General features: G+C 26.4%; 3 protein-coding genes across 4 annotated transcripts in view; 1 reads left to right on the top strand and 2 right to left on the bottom strand.

Annotated features, from left to right (window-relative positions):
- LOC113558381 overlaps positions 1-1,388 on the bottom strand; it is a 194,800-nt gene extending 193,412 nt beyond the window's left edge. The window contains exon 1 of the mRNA XM_026963837.1: positions 847-1,388. The gene's annotated coding sequence lies outside the window, so the exon portion shown is untranslated. The remainder of the gene's footprint in view (positions 1-846) is intronic.
- Positions 1,389-9,561: 8,173 nt separating this feature from the next.
- LOC113547910 (exosome complex component CSL4) lies at positions 9,562-11,999 on the top strand. The gene is made up of 6 exons (XM_026948493.1): positions 9,562-9,757; positions 11,135-11,253; positions 11,314-11,385; positions 11,452-11,625; positions 11,694-11,775; positions 11,838-11,999. Exons 1-6 carry the CDS (start codon positions 9,730-9,732, stop codon positions 11,948-11,950), a joined length of 588 nt encoding a protein of 195 aa, XP_026804294.1. The 5' UTR covers positions 9,562-9,729; the 3' UTR covers positions 11,951-11,999.
- A 54-nt stretch (positions 12,000-12,053) lies between these two features.
- LOC113547909 lies at positions 12,054-18,881 on the bottom strand. 2 transcript variants are annotated; one of them, XM_026948491.1, is made up of 13 exons: positions 18,138-18,881; positions 17,781-17,979; positions 17,662-17,722; positions 17,530-17,588; positions 16,397-16,491; positions 14,532-16,337; positions 14,236-14,469; positions 13,213-13,269; positions 13,016-13,148; positions 12,795-12,923; positions 12,586-12,711; positions 12,360-12,508; positions 12,054-12,297 (listed from the first exon to the last, which is right to left on the bottom strand). In XM_026948491.1, the coding sequence occupies exons 2-13, from the start codon at positions 17,798-17,800 to the stop codon at positions 12,134-12,136; spliced, it is 3,033 nt and encodes a 1,010-aa protein (XP_026804292.1). In that variant the 5' UTR covers positions 17,801-17,979; positions 18,138-18,881; the 3' UTR covers positions 12,054-12,133. The 2 variants fall into 2 exon arrangements, with proteins under 2 accessions (XP_026804292.1, XP_026804293.1); XM_026948492.1 differs by lacking the exon at positions 17,781-17,979.
- Between the last annotated feature and the right edge of the window lie 614 nt (positions 18,882-19,495).

The raw sequence follows: 19,495 nt of genomic DNA, 5'->3' as shown, positions 1-19,495 counted from the left end.
TTTTTAAAAAAAAGTTAAAGCTTACCATTTATTTACATTTTAGTTTTAATTTAGTACACAAAAATTATACTTTCAGCTTTTCTTTACATTCAGTATATTGGCAAATTATTATACATAGTAGTAATTAACCATTTCATTTATAATATAAACTATAAAGCAATATAATATATATTTCTTTAGTTATTTATAAAAGTTATAAACTTTTCGAAACATTTTGACCATTTTTTAAACTCTATAGATAAAGATAAACGTAAAATTAAAGGTTTTAGAATTTCAACTTTGTAAGCCTGGCAATTTAATACAAACTTGTTAGTACCCTATCATTCAAAATGTCAACATTTGTTAGTTAAAATTAATTAATTTCACAAATTATAATATTATTATTAAATTATTAAAAAATTTCACAGTACTTTTTCTAATACAATATATTTTAAAAATCGTAATTAACCATTCCCTTTTATGAACGCTTAAAGTAATTTTAAAAACGATAAAATTCAAAAATAAGAAGATATTATAATTTTAACAGTGATAAGTATTACTTTTAGATTAATTTAATACTTAAAATAAAGTTACGATTTAAATTATTAAAACTTAAAAGTTAAATTGTTACAAAAGGTAATTCATAACTCAATATGCATTATTTCCATTTTCCGTACATTTTAAAATTACTTTTTACGCATTCTATTTGATAGTTTTTTTCTAAAGTTAATAAAATAATATATAATATAACCGTATAACACGTTCGTTATGCTAAGATAATTATATAGTGTGTGTGTGTGTGTGTGTGTGTGGCATTTCATAATATAATTTTTATACGTGCATAATAAATTACAATAATATACTTACGGGACTCTGCAACGAATATAAAATTATTCTATCGAATACACGACTCTGTGCCTAGGTGAAAAAATTGACTTCGAGCAACGACGTTTTTTAGTTGGAAATCGGTATTCGTAAAACATACAATGTTACTTGGTGGTTGGCGATGGACTTGTCGAACGACATCGACAACACGATGCACCCACAGATAATTTATAATTAAACGTTATCGGTCATCGTTCTAATGATCTCGCTCGCTTGTCAGACGAGGTAATTATCACATCGGATCGAAAACCGTTGCTGCTTTCTCGTGTCCCTACATATTTTTTTTTTTAATTAAATTATATTTAATTATCTACGCACACGGCGAAATAATAATATTATTAACCACGACATCGGTTTGGATTCTGATCGATATCACATAAAAATCATAATAATAATAATACAGTACAATACGTATCGCTGAGAAATCGCGCGAAAAACGATTTCGGTCACTCCGGTGCGAAGACGAACTACGTGCGAACGTGACGAAAAATGGCAAACGCGGCGTACACGGTCAGACAGTCGAATGGGTTTCCCGGGCGGTGGCACGACACTGACTGCGTGCGCGCTCGCGGTTTTCGCCCGCTGGGAAAAACCCTCGATAGGGGCTGTCGTGTTCCCGCGCGGCGCGCCGTAAGTTATTTCCAACGCACCCGCATGCATACATGTATGACGTATGCGTACAAGTCGCGCAGCAGTGCGTGTACCGTGTATGTGTTATTATTAAAATACGGGATGGCCACCAACCAATTATTGTAATTTTATTATTAATGATTTCATATTATAATATTTGTTTCAAACGTTTTAGTTCAGTGTCTTACGATAGTCATTGCCACGCGATCCGTAAACCGTTTTATTTACATATGCATATTTTTAATTTTCTCATCGAAAAGCAGAATTTTTCTGTGAAGTTTCCATGTATAATATTATTTTATTTAGATATTTACATAGAATATTAGCTAATGAGACGCTTGCTAGCTAATTATCATTATTTTATAATTGTCTTAAGTTTGAAAAAGCCAAGTTTATAATGTAGTAAACTTTTGACTTAAATTCCACTAAAATTAATTTAAAACATCATCATAGACATAAATAACTGGCTGTTATTCAGTATTCCATGCATATATTGACGGTTTCGGAAAAGTATTCTAATTAATGCAAAAACTAAAAATATATAGGTAAAATGTAGGTAACTATCATTTAAAAAGAAGATAACCTAAATATAATCATGTAAAATTGCCGATTCACTATACAACAATCTCTCTGTAGCCTGTATAAATCCCTAGCACTATAAATAATAATAATAATAAATCGTCGAAATACCGCGAAAAAGGAAAATGCGAAAACCCCGTCATATATATACCTACAGATAGTTTGTCCTCCCCCTAGGATCTTGCCGACGACAAATAACCCAGTACTCCGATAACAGCTATTTTATTTATACGCGTAACCTACGTGGTGACTTATTCGAGCAACGCTCTGTACTGGCTATTATAAGCAGTTATCTGACGGAGATAAGTATATATTTGACTTCCAAGTTCTACGACCTTTATTGTGTTTCCCTCTTTTGCGGATACTCGTGTGTCTTGGTGATGACGCGGATTTTTCAGTTGCTATATATCACTATGTGGCCGAATCATATACACCTACGCCAATCGATCGAGCGATATCATTTTTTAGATCAAACTGCCTCTCATAATTTAAATGACAATTTCAAATTTATTTCACTGGTGAAAATGTATAGAATTGTATTAATGTGTGTGTTGTCTCCGTCTTTTAAAAGTATATAACATAGAAAATTAGTTTTCGGCAGAAACTATTTTGTAATGTTAACTTTAATAATTAGAGTAAAATGATCTATCATAAAACTTATATCTAAATTAATTTTGTTTTTACATTAATTAACTATTTATATAATATATCAATTTTTTAACAAGTTACCTAAGTACCTTTTTAAGATATTACAATTTAAAAATATACTAATAATTTATTTAATATTTAAACAAATTTCTAATAACATTTCTTATTGTCTTAATACTTTTATTTTGTAAAGCATAAATTACCTATATTTTATACAAATAAAATGTAAATATTCAATAATTTACGTGTAAAAACTAAAAGTATTGTAATTGAAACTTTTCACCCGACTTTCTTAACAATGTAAAGTATAAATTTGCACCCGATCAGAACTCCAAATCGTATGCAGTTACCTGAGTAATTTGTATGTTTTATAAAAAGTTTAGCTTTATACTCTTTATTCCAACTCACACTTATATAATTGGCGATTACTTACTATTGTATGCATATATTCAACTGCAGTTAGAATAGCTACCAGCCTACCGTGGATAATTGAAAAACTTCACGCAACCAGCCCTTGAAAACTTTCACGTTACGTTAAGAGGATATTAAACTTATTAAAGTCTATACTATAAGGCTACACTTAACTATATTAATATGGGTCAATGCCGTATTATTTACAAACAAATAATGAATATAATCTTTAATCTTGTTGAAGTTCAAATGAAAATTAATAAATTATATTTATTTAATTATTATACTATGTGTTATGATATTATGTACATCGTATAAGTAAATAATAATACTAATAATAATATACATAGTTTCACGTTATTGTTAAGGTATAACAATATATTTACAATTTCAAAACAAAACAAAATTTAAACAATTAGAATAATTAGAATAAGTAGACAATAATATGATATTATGTAATAAATAAACTATATTTTAACCCAATGGTCTATGTCGCCGAGGGTCAAATAAAAATAATATATTTACAATTAAAATATGTTTTCTTGTCAGGGGACTAGGTACAGTGCTGGCCCGATGGTTTTAGGGGCCCGGTGCAGAATTTTGCGGAGCCCCATATGGTCATATAATATATTAATTTATTAATTATTTATGTATACATTATACAATATACACACCTATGGTTTTGACTATTCTTTGTCGGAGAATTTTGAAACGATTGGATAAAATTTAAAGATAATGTAACAAATTTGTTGAAAGATCCACGCAGTTTATTTAAGTGTGTGGTCGCACCGCTTGCCCTCTCCCCTTTAGGGCCGGCACTGACTAGGTACATACAATGTCATGTGTAGACTACAATTTATTTGTTTCCTATTCATTAAATTTTTAGATTATGAGTGGATAGCGATGAATGTATCAATTTATTTTACATTGATATGTGTGTTTTATTTTATCTATCATCTTCATCGCCTTTCGGGGCAGTAAAGATGTTTCGATTTTTAACTTTGTGAACGGTTTGTGGTTGAAAATCGAATATTTTTGGTACTTTGGAAGATATAAGTAAAAAATTAAATATATTTTTATTTTCAACGAGAGAAAAAAATTAAGGAAACACAGAAATTTTCACGTTAAACCAATTTTTGACAAAATGTATTTATTTATTTTGTTATAATTCAAAATAGAATGACCATAGAAATCTAATAGTATCTAAAGTAAATATGGTAACATTTTCAAGATATTTAAAATTTTTTTTTAGTTATTTAGACAATTGAAATTTGTTAATTTTTTTTATAAATTATGATAAAAAATGTATGTATGGTTAAAGTCCTTGGAAATTTAATGCAAGGGTAAGTGGTTTATATCCCAGTTAAAAATATAGACAATTTATTGTCAGAATATATTTTTATTAATGTTTAATAATAAAATGTTGACAAATCAAAATCTCGAAAAAGTATACTTAATTCTATAGTTAGAAATTCATATAAAATGCCTATTTAATATTCATACCTAGAATTTGAAATTTTAGTACAAGACTTTATATGTATTTCAATTTATATTTAAAAATTGTCTGCTGGAAATTCAAAATTAACTTTTTATAATCGTTCGAAATTTAAATCTTTTCGACAATGGATAGTCACTAGTATAGTATTAACTATTTCTCCTCAAACGATCTTTGTTATTTTTTTTATAATGAATAACCGTAGAAACTTAAGATTTTCACCAAATGTTTATATTATCATTTACTGTAAAAAGTATAATTTTCAAAATATTTTGACTCTTTTTAAACTATTTATAAGCATGAGAAATTTTATTTTATTTTTATAAATTTTGGTTCAAAATTCTTGAACGTTTATACGCGATTCCACATAAATTTTTCTTATACTATATAAAGATTGTCGTGTACATGTACTATACCCCGTGGTCTATGTAATATATAGCTGTAGTGTTATAAGTTATTAGAATTTAGAATCAATTAAAATATAAAAATATAATATTATATTAGAGCTGTTTATACCACATTTAGTATCAATCTCGTTATGTAATTTATAATAACAATTATAGTCGCGTACTATTTACTAATTAAATATTATCAAGGGTTGTAATGTATATAAGGAGTGAGGGTGCAAATTATTTTAAGCCATCGTACTATAGAATCCATTTAGGTGCCTATAAATATTAATAGTGTGTAATTTAAAAAATTAAGGTTCACCAAAATACAATATAATAGTTAATAAAAATAATTAAATTATATTACTATTATTATCCTAACTTCTGTAAAATTGCAATATTTAAAATTGGAATGTAGAATTTGCTTAAAATTTTAAATGTAATAAGATTTAAATATTTTAGTATATAGATTACAAATAATTAGTTAATTAATTCTGTATTTCGGATTTTACTGGTTTTAAATATTTATGGTTCATGAAACACAGAATTCATAAAAACAATTTTGCTTTTCATAAAATAGCATATTTTTGGGGTTATAGAATATTCAATACGTTAAAGAATATTTAAGAATAAAAAATAATATTTTTATTTTTGTAGATATTTTTCCGAAGAAAATAATTAATAATTATATAATTTGTATTTTGTATGTTCCAATTAATTTTTACATAAACAAAATAAATCTACACTGAATGATTTTGATACATTTTTTTTTTTGCATACCTAGTATTAATAAAATATTTTACATTATTAAGGATATAAAACATCATAATATACCTGATATTTTAAAAGAATATTAAGAGAACATATTGCCTATTTTTAATGACATAAAAACATCGTATTTGAAATGCGTTTATGAGAATATAAATCTGACTTCTACAGATAATCAAAGCTGAGTACTAACTAGTTAAAAAGTTTAAATCAAGTTTAAAATATACTTCTACTTATTTAACTTTCTTATTTATTTATTACTCACTGAGAAGAAATAAAATATGCCTAACCTAATAAAATGTGTCATATACCTATAATTCTTTATAATTAATAAATAATACAAAATAGACATGTCATATAATGTCATATGTGTAGGCATAATAGGTATGACATATTATTGACATATAATATAGCAAACTATCTACTGACCAGACTACTACAAAATACAAATAATAGAACTGCTTAACCTAACTTTACCAACTATATATTTAAGTATATTATAGACTATAGTGTAGTGTATCTATTGTTTGTCATTGCACACGTAGTTGTTTAATAATCATATAGATCGATTATATGAAATTTTGAAAAAACAAAAAAATGCGTGTTTCATTATTTTAAACGGCCAAATTTTTATCTATTACAATTTCAAAAGTTTTGTTAAAGTACACAGTTGTACAAACAAAAAATTCAATTTTTTTGAATGATAACAACTATATTTTTAATGGAGTCTAGTAATTTTTTTCTTATAATTTAAATGGAAAATTATTATTTTTTGTTCAGTCGTTTTTTTAAATATAGTTAACTATACTACTATATTTTAAGTACTAGTTATAGTCTCTAAAATATAATAAATTAATTAATAATTCCAATAAAAAAATTGGAATAAATTATAACTAAATAATCTTTTTTTAAAACTATTTTAATGCAATTTCATATTTTTTAAACGCTAAATCAATACTCTATAACATGGACAAAATTTATCCAATTTTAGGATAAATGCCTAAAAAATTGTCAGCAAACAAAGTTCATAATAATTTTTATTTTATTTTATCATATAATATTAGTAGGTACTATTAACTAAATTATTTTTGAGATATTTATCCCAAAATTTAATAAATTTATGTCTTTATGTGTTAAAATTTTACCTTTAAAATTTTCAGAAAAACAAACTCTACTAGAACCCATAAAAAATATAGTTGTTAGTTGTTACTATTTAAACAAATAACGTTAATTTTACTAATGGAAAAACTGCGCTCTTAAAAATATTGAATGATACAAATAATTACTAAATATAAATAAAGAAACATGGTTTTTCTTATCTTTTCGAAATTTCATGTTATTAATCTAAAACTATTAAAAAATCACTAATACAACAACATTAAATACATTCTATATTATGTCTTTAGTCTATACATAATTTTATTGAAAAAATTAATTAAAAAAAATCTTTGACCTATACAATTGGCTTTAATATAATTGTATTGGTAATTATTATATTTAACTTTTACATATTAAAAAAAAATACTTAATTTAAAATTCACAAATTACTGTTTTTTATAGCTTGACTTCTATATTCTTGTATTTATGTGGTAGTGTTTTTATTATATGTACCTGTATAACTACTACCTAGTTTAACAATCACCGACCACAATAATTCGAACAATTATATTGAGATGTAATTTAAAGGATGACAAGATTATGTTCATAACTATATCTATAAGAGAGTAGTTTCTTTTAGAAAGTAAATAAATTTGATCTATAAATTGGACCTAATTTTTATTTTAAATAATTATAGTTTATATTTTATAACATTATTGCTGCGGTAGGTTAGGTTAGGTCATAGGTTCTCAAACTTTTTTCATCCACCGCCCACTATGAGAATCAAAAATTATTCAGTGCCCCCTAAAAATGTTTAAGCTTACCATCTGTAGTGTATTTTAAAAACAGTAACTGTCATGCCGGCTATGTCAGACGTAAAATCAATTACGAGGACATGTAGCAGGAATTTAATTTTAGTCTGTAGTTTAAAAGTACATAATACTTTTTAATCAGTATTGCCCCTCTATTCTGTTTCAATGTCAACAACATTTCTTAGGGTCTTATACCGCCCCCCCTCTGAAGACTATCAACGTCCACAGGGGGGCGCTATCGCCCACTTTGAGAATGACTGGGTTAGGTATACATCAACTGCAGGAACCAAATTGTCAATCCCCCTTTAATTTATTCAAGACTCGCCTGCATATTTATAACATTTCATACATTTTTGTTATTTAATACATATTTTTTTTAATAATGATTTAAACAACTATTACTTGAATTAGTAAGGACACTTATTAATTTAATAAAATATTATTTTAATATTATACTCAAATTCAAATATTAACAGTTAAATAAGTTGGTATTTTTGTATTTATAATACCTATAATTTATATTACAAGGTACTTAATCTATTTACATTTATTAACTTTTCACCAACTACATAATGATATATATATAACATGTATGATGTATCTAAAAAATAATATTCTATTAGTTATGAAATATAGACTACTTATATTTGTAAGTAGAAATGGCCGACAAACGACGAGAAGCCAAAAAAAAGTTGGTACCTACACCATTGTTTAACGACCATATATTATTGTTCTATAAAATATACTTGCGTGAATGAATTACATTTATTCACTCGATACGAGTGAAGTTGTTAGTGGACCGAAAACATTCAAGATACCTATATATCATATATGGTCCACACTACAATTCAAATGTTACGAATAATTCAATTATAAGTTATCCGGTTAAGTATTTCATCCTGTCCTACTGTAACCACAGTAATAAATGTGCAAAACTTTTAGAGTTATAACTTTTATGTATCCAAAAAACTTAGGAAAATACACCAAAAATAAAATAGAAAACAAGCGGTCGTAAAATCAATAGATAAATAGTATAGCTTTTTCGGTAAACGATTCAAATCAGCCCTCCATGCTCATTTCCAGAATCCAAAACCCAGCTTTGGAAATACACGCAATATATTATATTATATCTCAATGATAGTGCGTGTATTGATGGTTATATAACATTGCATTAACGCACGAGTGGAATGACTGAAGGGGTGTTATAACATGGTGTCTTCACCCAGATTTGTCGGAATATAGAGTATTTTTACGGGGCCAACTGTACATAAAAAAATGGATGTGTTTGAAAAAATCGAAGTAAAAAAAATGTGCAGTTTTTATTTATCGATACCGAATAATACATTTGATTATATATTTATATTTGATTTTCTTATTTTCTATTTTTTCTTGTACTTACCTATTAAAATGTATTTTAATTAATTTTAAAATATACCAATACAGATATTAATTATATAAATAATAGCAAATAAGCAAATAATTATAGTATATATTTTATATTTATATTATGTTGACAATACACCTTTGTTTAGTTTAAGTTTGAGATCATTTTTATTTCTCCCCCCCCCCTTAAAATGTTACCTGTGTTACGCCTATATATCATAAAGCTATAAAACTATTTAATTAAAACAATTTGCATAGGGTAACTATAAAATGTGCACACTTCCAAAGCTTAAGTTACACTTGGTTTAAATAATCTAAAAAATGTATAATAAATCAATCAAATCTTAAAATATTGCATAATTATTTCAAAAACATCATAAATCCCTATATTTGACAGGTTTAATGGCATGGTGTGCGACTGCAGCGCAACCTGTCATTGTAGGTATTCTTTTCAGTTTTCAGCTCGTTTTTATCAGTAGTTACCGGCAGAGTTTGGTCTCTTTATCTTTGGTAAATACTATATAGTCCCCTGAAAATTATAATACATTACAGTAAAAATTGTCTAAAATACTATATTTCCATTACTAATAATTTACTATTCTAATATTCTACTATAATTGTATAACTTTAATAATAATATAGCCAATTCTCAATGGAGAACAAAATAGTTTGTGTACCGGGTAAGTTAATAATATTATGTACCTATAAATTTATAACTATTATGCTTGTGTTTGTTGTCAAATTAAAGTTTTTATACTAGTTTTTATTTTAACTTAATTTATTTAAACTTATTTTCATCCAATGACTAATTTTATGAGATGTCAATTCTCTTAAATATTCACCTATATTATCACCCAATATTTTATGAATTTTTTTTGATAAGTAGTAGGTAATTTGTTCATTATAATTTTTGAAAATATTATTGAATAGAATTAAATAGTAAATAATAATATTCTTGGTACTCATCATATTTCAAAATTTCTAATATATATTATGTATAAGCTATACTGGCTTTCACCTATTCCGGTCTTATATTTTACACACGACAGTATATACATGTATCAACATAAATTTAAATTTAATCTATTAAAAAAAAATATACTAGAGAAGTGAGTTTTGTGTATACCTCTCAATACAATCACTTTAAATTACTCTTATTTCTATTATAGCCTGTATGTTAGGGGTCCCATACGTCCCGGTTTTCCGGGACTGTCACTGGTTTTTGACTTAGTGTACCAGTGTCCCAAAAATAACCTTTGAAGCGCCTATATGTCCTGGTTTTAGGAAAAAATTAAAATTGTTTAATTTTGACAACTTTCTCGAATAATAATTGTAATTGAGAATCAAAATGTTATTGTTAACAAATAATTTATAAATCGATGATGACAAATCCATAGACTAATTATAAAATAATAATATAGTGTATAACATTATAACCTATTGTGTCGTCATTTTTGTAATACATACCCTATACCCAATGGCTAATATGATTCAATATTTATTTATTAATTAAATTGCTTTTTTTTCTAACTGTCCCGGATTGCTCTATGAGATTATGGCAACCCTACTGTAGGCACTTGTAAATTTCTAATCAATTTTATTTTAAATTACTTCCCTGCATTGATTGACATCATATTTGGTCTATTTGAGTGATACACAAAATACAAATTTATTCATATACATTGCTGTGTTAAAATGTATATTTGATTAGATTATGCTGAAATTTTAATTTATAATTTAAAATAAATATTTAAAATTTGTAAAATTACGTTTCAAAATAAATTTTATTTTAAAATATTTTAATATTCATGTTTTTAAATATAATAAAAAAATAGCCTAATATATAAATAATTTATAGTATACATTTTTTATTTAAAATGTCTTTCATTTTTTGTTATTAAAACACAAATTAATAGTTGAATATACTTGTCTTGTACAGTTGTACCCACTAATATTTTAATTAAATTAGTTAAATTATGTATTGAAATGTTAAAAAAATGTAACTGTTGTATAAAAACAAAATAAACTTTTTACTTACATAGTTTGTTTATATGTAGGACAACGGCTCTGTCGACTAGATTCCACACACACTTTAGGTAAAGGGACGTATAAAAGACAAGATTACATTTATTCAAGTTTGGCTGGAATTGTGAATGTAGATAACACAAATAATAAAGTAATTAAAAATTCATTGAATTCATTGAATTCAATTAATAAAACTAATCATTTATTTTAGGTATCAGTTGTTGAAGTTCGAAGTAAAGATCAAACTATTGTTCCAGCTCCTGGAGATATTGTAACAGCAATGGTAATATAACTTAAATTCGTGTTTTTTATCAATAAATTATATATATTTATGAATTGTTCTTTTCAGGTGACTACATTAAATCAAGATATGTGCAAGTGTCTTATTACCAGTGTTTGTGGACACGAGCTGAATGAAACATACAGGAGTAGTCTTAGAAGACAAGATGTGCGCATGAAAGAAATTGATAAAATCGATATGCTACAGTGTTTTAGACCAGGAGATATAATATTGGCTAGAATCGTAAGTGACACATTTGTCATCTGATTTTCTTAAACATGATACACCAAATTGCCATTAATATTTTTTAGTTGCCAATGACTGAAGCTCATACCTTTAAACTAACCACTGCTGAAAATGAACTTGGTGTAGTCATTGCATGCAGTGAATATGGTAAGTGTTACTGACTGATGGTTATAAATGACTCGATAAAATGAATCTTGTATAATTTTTAGGCCATCCAATGACTCCTATTAGTTGGACTGAAATGAAATGTACAAAAACAAGTGTAGTAGAATACCGAAAAGTAGCTAAAATTGTTCAAGACAATGCAGGAGAAGATATTTAAAGATAATAGGGATTTTTTTCTTTTTAATTATATACATTTTTTTTGTGTATGACTGAATTGTTTTTTTAAGGTTCATATTTGTTGTAAAATAAAACAAGACAACTTAAAAAGAGAAAAATTATAACAATATTTATTACATTTTTATTCCAACGCTATAAGATGAAATAAAATAAAAAACGTATGTCAAGAGGCTTGAGAAGACTTAATTTGATTTAACTTTTTAATTTGAGAAAGCTTATAAAATTCTTGTAATTCTTCTTCAAAAGACACTTTTTCAATATCTTCTGTTTTTACTACTGGTGCTAAAGGTTGTTTGTACCCATACCAGTCGGTTAACCATTCATCATCTAAACAATTTTTAATTACATTAAATAATTTTTTTTTTTTTTAATACTAATATATTATTTACCTAAATCATAGTAAGGAGTTTGAGTTTGTTTCCGTTCACCAAATCTAATATCCAATTGGACTTGGCTTTCATCATCATTTCCATGATTAATAGCACGGTCAGCCTCTAAATTCTCAGAATATGTTACGAAAGCATAATAAACACGAAAACTATAAAATATAAAAAAATATTCCTCTATATAAATGAAAAAACAAATTTATTATATTTGATTTTTTTCTATGCATACTCTGGTTTTTTATGAAGTGTTAAAGATTGTATTGTACCAAATTCCTTGAACCGATTATATAAGTAACGTTTTCCAAGTTTGATTGGTATCTGTCCAACATATACCACCCTTTTCTGTTCTTTAGGTCTAGATAATTTAATTTGTACAATAACAAAAAGTTTGGAATACACTTTCTAGTATAATTATACAATAATACATATCCTCATTACCTTTGAAGAGTGGTTCGTGTATTTTGACTATGTTGTACTCCTTGTGAAGGAGTATCAGTTCTATTACGATTATAATAATCATCTGAACTGGATGATGATGAGCGGCTACTTTTATTATTATAGTCAGCTCTTTTAAATTAAATAAGATAAAATATTAGTTAACATAATATATCATATTACTAATAAATTGTATATAACTTAAAATAATTTATAACTCTAACCTTGATAAAACACGGTGAGATGAATGTACTCTAGATTGGTAGCCTTTTTTTTGGGACTTATCATATGTGTTTAAATATTTCCCTTGTGTTTTGTCACTGGACAAAGTCGAATCATCAGAAGTATTTTCATTATCTAAGAATAAAAATGATTTGATAAAAATAAATATCAAGGGTATAATTTATAATATGAAATTTACCATTATCTTCTACTAAGCTGCCCTTCATTAAACTTGAGGTCTTTGCTATTTCTGATGCTAAAAGTACAAAACAATTTTAGTTTAGTTTCAGGATTGCTATTCTATAATATTGAAACAAAATTAATAATTTTAACTTTAATTGTTTTTCAATTCTTAATTGAAAATGTCATTGAAGATAAAATATAATTAACAGGTAGTGTATTTAAATTTATGCGACAACACGGATTTGATTTTGCCTAATAATAAATCAGTATTTTCAAAAAATAAATGTATAATTACTAATTTATGCTTGGCATTTTCCAATTACTAAATAAATCACAAGGCCAAACACTGTCAATTTGTAGGTTGGATCTATAAAAATAGTGATATTTCGGATGGACAATTATATCTTTGCTTGTAAGGGTTAGAAAACCTTTGAGTTTATTAGGATATGCATTGACTGGATAGATTTTTAATATTTACAATTTTGAATAAATTATTAATGGTTAAAAATAATCAAAATTATTTTAATTAAAATATGCTAATATTTATAAAAAATGTAAATATTAAAAATCTATCCAGTCTATACACACAGGAAATACTCTTCTTTATAAAATATATAATAGGTACTTTTTCCCTAAACTGAACCAGAGTTACAACTCTGGATACATTACAATGTATCTTTGTTCCGATAATACGTAGGAGATAGACAGAGAAAACAAATGCTGGTGTAACGGCCCCTAAATATTAAGATTTACAAATCTATTTAAATATTTATTTTTATACATTTAAAAAAATATACCTATCATGGAAATGGTTTGTATTTTTACTCAAGTTTTTTTACTGAAGTCAATACTCAACACATTTAAATTTATAGTATATAAATACACTCACATGACACAGATTAATAGGTTAATATTAATATGTCGAGTATTTATATTTAAATTAAATATTAACACATGGCCTATAAAAATGCCAAGAGCCAAACTAATACACACGCAACGCCAGGTGGGGACAGCTAATAGATTTATAAAACAATATTACCAAAAGATGATGGCAGAAGTTTCTTAATGTATTCAATTTTCATCCGTTTTTTTTGCAGTTCTTCTTCTTCATTGTTTATTTCTTTAGCAGTAATAGTTTCTTCTTCTTTATCATCAATCTTTCTTTTTTGACCAGTAAAATGTTCAGCTGTGGTCCTATCAAACTCTTCTTGCATTGCTTTCATTTTATCATCATCTGTTGTAACAATATCTGTTGCAGGTTCTTCTTTAATTTCTAAAATTGAATTATATAAATTATTAAATTATAAAATAAAGTTTAGTATAAACAAATATTACTTGAATTATTTATCAAACCCATTTTTTCTCTTTTAGCTCTAAATTCTTCCCAAGAAATTTTTTTTTTGTCGGTTTGAGTATCTATATCCTCGGTTTTAATGGGAGATACAATAGTTTCCGTGTTTTTTATGATCACTTCTTGATTTTTTGCATTTACATCAATTAGTTTAACAGAATGAATTTCATTTGGATTGGCCGATTTTGTTACTTTTTCATATTTTAAATTATTTGGTTGAATGGTGCTATTATTTTCATGTTTACGTTCTATAATGGGCATTTTACCTTTCACTGAAGTTATATTATCTAAATCCTTTGGTTTATAATTAAGATCGTATATTACAGGGTTTTTTATATCGGAATTGGTATTAGTTTTTGTAGAACTGTTAGCACCTCGATGTTGGGAAATAAAACCTTTGGGTGATGAAGGTAAAATAATTTCATCAATATTTTTGGCCCAGCTATGACTTTCAACCATTCCTTGTAATTGAGCAGAAGAGTATTTAATATTTTCTTTACTAAGGTCATAGAAATCTTCAGATTCACATTTCATAATGGGCGTTGTAAGTTTCACTGAAATTTGATCATTATCAATTTTTTTTGGTTCGCAATGAAGGTTATGGGCATTATGTTTAACCCCACAATTTTCAGTAGCTTTTACAGACTTTTTATTATTAACTTGACGCTTAGAAGTAGAATTTTTTAATAATAAAGATGATACTTTATCTTCACCTTTAACAAAATTGCGACTATCAACAGAATAACATGATTTCACTTTTTTTTTAACGATGAGTTTTTCTAAAGAGTTATTGACATTTTCAGATTCAATTTTCACAGTTTGAGTTTGATTAATACCTAAATGTTTTGATGTTTTGTATTTTAAAGTTGGTGTTTGATCATCGCCTAAACGTTTTGGTTCACAAATAGAATTGTAAAGATGTTTAACATTACAATTTTCAAAAGTTTTGATAGAAATCTTGTTAATCTGTCGATGCTTTGGAGAAGAATTTTTTAATGAATAAGTAACACTATCTGAAACTTTTACTATATTATGATTATTAGTTGCATTTGGTGAACCATATTTGCTGACACTATTTTTCACTTTCACCATATTGTGACCATTAAATGTATTTTGTGAACCATCAACAGAATAATGAAGGTTAATTTCTTCAACAATAGGGTCTTCAATAATATCAAAATCAACTTTAGGTTCACATTTAATAAATGGTGTATTAACTTGAACTGGTATTCGATTATCACCTAAATCTTTCAGTTCACAAAAAGGATTGTTAAGATGTTTAACACTAATATCTGGAGTATTAATAGAAATTCTATTATTACCTTGACGTTTTGTAGTAGAACTCTTTAATGACAAAGATGAAACAATATTTTCTTTACTTTTTTTTAAATCTGTGTTATTTTGTAAGACATCAGCAGAATAATGTGGATTTACTTTAATTTCAACTAAATCTTCTTTAACATTGTCATTGACATCTTCAGCTTCACATTTTATAATAGATGAGTTAATTGTCTCTGAAATTTGATTATCAATCTCCTCTGTTTCACAAAAAGGATTATGAATGAGATGCTCAACATCTGATGTTCCCATTGTTTTAATAGAAGTTCTATTAATGCCTCTCTTTGGAACAAAACTTTTTGATAATAACGATGAGGAAGGAATATTTTCTTCTACTTTTATAAAGCTCGAACTACCAGTAGTATCTATAGAATTATCAGTAGAATAACATTCATTTAACGGTTCTTCTTTTTCGATTTTGATCGTGATTTGACAGTCTTTATTTTCTGAAACTACATTTTATGTATTAAAATATATTTTTAAAAACCATAATAGTGATGAACATATTTACCATGAGTACTAAACAATTCTTGATCAAATAGTTCTGAAAAACTCATATTTTTACAGTCTTCTGGAAGTTCAAAACCTGTATTATATCTTGATACGCTATAACATAAAAATTATAATTATAGATAACCACATTAAAATAATTTCAATACTAATAAGACTGAATTAAACATAAACTTTGAAAATTATCTGTACACCATTGTTTAAAAAAGGGGAGTAGGATTATCACTCAGCTTATCAATAGGTATTCATTGAGTTATGTATGTGTAAAATATAAATTAAATAGTTTCTTAATAATTTCCTTTATTCCTTACATAATTTAAAACTGTAGTATAATCAATAATAACAGATAAGTGAATACATTTTATCAAATTAAAATAGGATATTATGGTGTTTTAAATCTAAATTATACTACATATTATGTAGTGTGCAATTAAAACAATTTTATTCGTCTACCTTTTAATATTTATATTCAACATATTATTATACATTAATGATTTAGTCTGATGAATTACATTCTACAACTACTTACATCAGAGCTGTTACCTTTATTTATGTTTAAAATGATTTTGTTTTTCATCGTTTATTTGATATTAAATATAAATGGAATTTATTTCGCCTTATCAATATGATTGAAATTAAAAATAAAATCCTTTATTTTAGTAAATAAAACCCTAAACTATTATCTTATCTTAACAAACTAAACAAATAATTATTTTTTAAGGATTTTTATTGAATCTAATTGTGGTGTTCATGAAAAATAGACTACACTTTTAAGTTATTAAAATATTTAGTATAACCTTGAAAAAATATTTCTAAATAACTTAAAATAATTTTAAAAAGGTCAATATAAATTATAATAATTACATATTTATAATAAAAATTAATAAATTTGCCACAAACTCTACCTAGAAAATTTGATCTAACGAAATAAAAAAGTTATAGTGACTTGTAAATTAAAATTTCAACTCATACTAGTCTCATATACCATCTTATTTTTTCTTACATGAGGCGTAATTATTCTTATATAAAAGAATAAATACTGTTACTTAATTATTAACATATAAATCTCCTACATAAGCAGGTACAATGTACATGAATAAATATAATATATATTATAATCATGAAATAACTTACGACGAATAATATGAATCAAAAATATAATCCAAATTGGCTTGATTATTCATTTCATTTACCTAAAACGAGTAAAAAGTACAATGTTAAACAATACATTCAAACAATATAAAAACTAAAAAAAATATTTTATACCTCAGCCATGTCATAAGACAAAGACTGATCATTGAAGGAGAAACAGTCTTTTGATGGCGATCTAAAACATAAAATAAATATAAATCTATGCTAAAGATCGATGGAAATCTGAAACTCACTCTATCATATCTGAATACATAACTGCCAATTTAAAACAACTAAGCGGTATGATAAGACTTGCCAAATGTTGTCTTTATTAGGATCTATGCGTAAGTGTTTACGTATAAAATATTAAATAGGTATATAAATTTATTACGATAGAACAAAAACAACTACAGGTACAAGAAATACTCAAACATCTGAACAAGGATAATTTACCTAAAAACAGAAAAAAAATATAAAAAAACCAATAAAAAAAATAAAAATAAATGGTTTAAAAAAGGTGTGGATCAAAAATGATGCAAGGTGATGAAAAACAAGTATTGACTTTAAGTCTTGCGGTAGTTATAGCTACTATTTTAAAACTACTGACTTACCTAACCTAAAAGACTTGAAAATTGACTGTGCTTCTCAGAAGTAAGAGTAATAGTACTTTATACTATAATAGTAATAAAAGTAGTAGTAGTAGTAATCGTAGTAGTATTAGTAACTGGTAGCAACTAGTAGTAGTAGACAGTTATATTACTAGGTAACTTGTGCCAAGTAATTAATTAATAAAAGGTAGTAATAGCAGCAGCAGCAACGACGATTATTAATGCAGTAGCAGCTGGAACAACAACGATCGACGACGCATTTAACGACTAACGAGGTCCGGGATCAATGGAAAACTGATCGCGCACTTATCCGAGAAAAAATAATCCTCCGCCGCAGTCGAGGAGACGTCGTTATTTGTTTAGGAACTATTATTATTAATACACCGATCGGATCAGCATTCAAGTTATTCTATTGTAATTTTATATAATTTAAAACTTCAATACAAAATAAAAAACATAAATAAAAGCGTGCCTGAGCGCGCGCGTATGTGGCGTGTGCGCGTACGACGTACGTATGTGTGTGCGTAATGCGTTTGCCGTTTACGCTAAGCCGACGACGATATCAGCTATGTCAACGTTTTTACCGTTTATCTGCGATGACTTGCCTCACACAATCACACCGCTCCCGAATTTAATATTAATAACTAAAAATATATTTTAACAATATGAACCGTGTTTTCCTCGTTTAAAATCTACTCGGTAGTCACTATTTAGTCGGTGACTCGTCTTTATAGCTCTTACAATCGGGCTTCGACATTGGACAACCTCACGTGGTCACATGCTCTGTTATCACATGACGGCCGTGATTAGAAACAAGATAACGTTACAGTCGTGGAAGAAGACTTCGAAGTAATAAGTAGTAGTTACTAAAATAAGACATTTCAATAAATAGCAAAAAAAGACCCAAAATATTTTTAAAATTATAACAAGTTTACTAAATGCTATTATTAAATGTATTTGGTTAAAATGTTAATGGTTTTTCAGTTTTTTCATTTCATTTTTAAAGAACAACAAAAAATCAAAATCGACTTAGTCGAAAATTAATTTTGCAAAATAATGATTGTATTAGCAGTGCCGGATTTAGACTTTCAGATGCCCGTGGCAAATCTTTTTTTTTTAAGTCTCTAGCAGTAAAAAAAATTAAAATACCCAATATCTAAGTAGTTCCAAAAAATTAATAAAATTAATATTTGATAAAATAATTTTTATTTTAATAATAATTAGTAATTTAATATACTAAACATTGCTCATTTTAGCGGTAAATATGGAGTAAAATTGTTCCGTCTTCATTGACATAGTTGTAATAGCATTACGCACCTCGCATGTGATTTGTCTCAAATGTGTTAAAACTTTAAAACCCA

The sequence above is a fragment of the Rhopalosiphum maidis genome, chromosome 1 (genome assembly GCF_003676215.2).
Source record: "Rhopalosiphum maidis isolate BTI-1 chromosome 1, ASM367621v3, whole genome shotgun sequence".
NCBI lineage: Eukaryota > Metazoa > Arthropoda > Insecta > Hemiptera > Aphididae > Rhopalosiphum > Rhopalosiphum maidis.
This window is presented reverse-complemented; position numbering and strand designations above follow the sequence as displayed.